This window comes from Syngnathus typhle, linkage group LG17 (assembly GCF_033458585.1).
Source record: "Syngnathus typhle isolate RoL2023-S1 ecotype Sweden linkage group LG17, RoL_Styp_1.0, whole genome shotgun sequence".
NCBI classification, from domain to species: Eukaryota; Metazoa; Chordata; class Actinopteri; order Syngnathiformes; family Syngnathidae; genus Syngnathus; species Syngnathus typhle.
This window is the reverse complement of record NC_083754.1, coordinates 7931956-7935116: the sequence shown is the minus strand read 5'-3', so window position 1 is coordinate 7935116 and position 3161 is coordinate 7931956. Positions and strand designations below refer to the sequence as shown.

At 43.8% G+C, this 3161-nt stretch overlaps 1 protein-coding gene across 1 annotated transcript; it reads left to right on the top strand.

Annotated features, from left to right (window-relative positions):
* Positions 1 to 1348: 1348 nt before the first annotated feature.
* Positions 1349 to 3151, top strand: LOC133170241 (phosphoinositide-interacting protein-like). Its single transcript, XM_061302993.1, has 2 exons — positions 1349 to 1490; positions 2222 to 3151. The coding sequence occupies exon 2, from the start codon at positions 2228 to 2230 to the stop codon at positions 2630 to 2632; it is 405 nt and encodes a 134-aa protein (XP_061158977.1). The 5' UTR covers positions 1349 to 1490; positions 2222 to 2227; the 3' UTR covers positions 2633 to 3151.
* The last annotated feature ends 10 nt before the right edge of the window (positions 3152 to 3161 follow it).

Below are 3161 nucleotides of genomic sequence, written 5' to 3'. Positions count from 1 at the left end.
TTAGATGCAATAAAATTGGAAAGTTTTGTTGAATATGGCTTTATTTTCTATTTATTTATCCTCACTAGTTCGGTGAATTAATAGAACAACTAGTGAAGTAAACCCGCACTAGTTTATATCTGTGTTTGATCAAGTCGGTTTTTGCAAGGTCACCAGTCGTCAACTACTTTACAGTTTTGTGTAACTAGTAATGCAGCTGCACCCCATCGAGCCAGACCCGACTGGTCAAATTTTAGCCGCGAGGCAAAGTCGGCAGTCACCTTGGTTGCCACGTTGCGTTTCAGGTGATCAATAGCATTGATCGCTAGCTGAGGAATTAGCATGTAAAGTTAATGAAGGAGCCAAACAGGACGTTCTCTGAATGCGATAGCGGTGACGTGCTAACATGTTAGCCTGAGGCGTTGCAGCGTGGTTGCCATGGAAACTAAATAAACTTCCCAATCAGCAAGAACATTGTTATAATAAGATAATGCTAATCTGTGCTAACGCTGCAGCTTTGCTTACCTATTGGCTTCGATGCTTTGGCCAAAGAGGTTCCTTGGAACTTGTTCCTGCTTTTCTGATTGTGTCATGGGTTGAGAAGATCTGTGAGAGATTAGGAAGTTAAACCAATTTGTAAAGTCATTGTGAGACTGAAGTGCAGACTGACACTTCAGACACACTACAAACATTCTCAAAAGGTATATTTTTTAAACGTCCCCTTAAAACATTCTTACGGTAATTTGTGCTGTTAGAAACGATTTTATTATAATTTTCAAATCCGTAATGGGCCGTACTGTAATATATTTGAATGGCAGTGCTGCCCTCTGCTGGACGCTGTGTGATATCACACAAGATTGGCATTTTACCAGCAAATGAATTTAGAAATAAGCTCTTGTTTCAGTTGTGTGTATGGGTGTGTGTCTATGCGCGTGTGTTACTTCAGATCTTCTTACTACATAGAAAAAACAATAAAGATAGATAAAAATACAGTAATGAAATACAAACTATTAAAAACGTGAAGTTTGAAAAATATTAATGGTGCATATATATTTGTTGTTGTTAAAACAAAAATACGATAAATAATGTATATATAGTCTGTGCATAATATAAAAGTTGAGTTGCTTTGTACTGTGTGTGTGTCAGTGTGTGACTGTAAAGTGTGTCAGCAACATAGATGGGATGATGGCCCCACACACACACACACACACACACACATTTATATTGACAATTGCTGAAGGCTGTCTGAGGATCGATAATAATCCAAATAACATCCTTGTCGATATTATGCTGCCACAGTTGACGCCTTAGCTGGAAGGTCCATGGACCTCCTTCAGGGATCCAAGTGCCAGAAGGGAGGAAGAGGAGGAGAAAGAGGCAGGAGGAGGGCGGGATGCTGGCTTAACGGGAAGCCTTTCACCACTTTCCATTGCCTTCCGCCTCTCGCAAACATCATTAAGATTTTCTGATGAAGACTCGCTGAGACGCTTGACGCCGACTTTTATCCAAAGGTAAGACGATATTTTTCCACATGCAACGCTTATCTGGGAATGCTAAGTGAGGATGACGAGGAAGAGGAGGATGTCATGAGAGTATGTTTGAGCTTCTTCAGTTCAGCGTCAATGTCATGGAAAAGTTTGGCTGCTTTATAATGAACTTAAACATCATTTGTGAGAGCCTCCATTTTCCTGCATGGCGCATATGGGCAAGTGTGTGGTCTGGTTGTGTGTGGGCTCCCTCTCGTGCAGTTACACGAAATCATTTGGGATTTCATTTCATTTCAATTGTACTTTTTTTTGAACATCTGGGAAAATCTTGAATAAGCGGGAATCAACCAACAATCCGCATAAACCAGAGGTTGCCCCTCCTTCCAAAAAAATCAATAAGTATGAAGTATTGAAGAAAAAACATCTGAGTACTAGACTGCTATATGTTTTCTAATTCAAACTGTGAGATACTGGTCAGAAACGGGTGTTTTTGGTGAAAAAAAAACTGTTTATTGAGGAATGGACAAATTTGAAATCTCTTTTTGGGGTGGTTTTGCCGCTTATTTTGTTGCAATTTCTTGAAAGATACTTCAAAATGCTGAAGATAGGCTGTCTTATATGGCGAACTGTGATTCATTCAGTAATACATTCACCTACCACTAGAGAGAGTTCACCTGACTCTGAGAATCTCCAAGCTGTTCTCTTTAGTTTCCCGGAATTCAGAAGCTGATTTTCTATTTTTTTCATACGTGCAGGACGTGATGGCGGGAAGCCCCGAGAATATCGCCATGGGCGAGAGCACGCTGTCCCAGTCGCGCGACCAGCTGACACCGCCCAGTCGCACGGAGAGTACGGTGTTCAGCCTGTCGCGGAGCGGGTCGCTGTGGACGGCCGAAACGCCGCCGGGCCGGTGCCAGGTCTTCTGGTTCCCCATCCACTTCATGTCGACGGGCGGCGGGTTCCTTGCGTGCGGCGTCATCATCAGCGGCCTCTACTTTGCCGGCCACAGCCGCAAGGTCAGCAACATCCTGGGCCCCGCCCTGGTCTCCATCGGCCTGATGGTCTTGGTGGTGGGCGTGGTCCTCATCCCCATCACCAAGGAGAACCGGAGGCGAGCTTTGAAGAAACCGCTCGTCTTTCACCGCCAGCCCACCTTCAACGTGTGAACTCCACCGGGATTTCTATGCAGATTTTTATATAGTACGTTAAACGGTCGAGTCAAGTTGGACCCATTTGGAGAGTTTCACTTTCGGGGTGTGCTCACTTTTGTTGCTAGACAAATGCGTTTGATTTTTTGCGGGTACAGTCATATCCCGACTATTTGACATTGTAGCAGAGCGTCATTTCTTAAGTGGAAAGCCTTGATCAAATATTTACACAAATGGGAGGGAGGTCCTCACTTTTGTGAGCTCGCGTTGAGGTTTGACTTTATTGGCACGGTGCAGAAAGCTGCCACCAAGGTACTCGGGAATGTTTTCGATGGCAAAGTGCACTTGAGGGTGGGACTAATGCGATACGATCGACTGACTGAATGAATTATTAAACGCTACTTGACATTTCCTCTCCAAATCTCTCGTGAGGCCCAATGAGCGCCGGACGCCAAAGCCCTTCAACGCTAAATAACACCACACTGCGCTTTAAATGCTGTCACAACAAACAACAGTTCATGGTTTCACATTTATTTCACATGTTGAA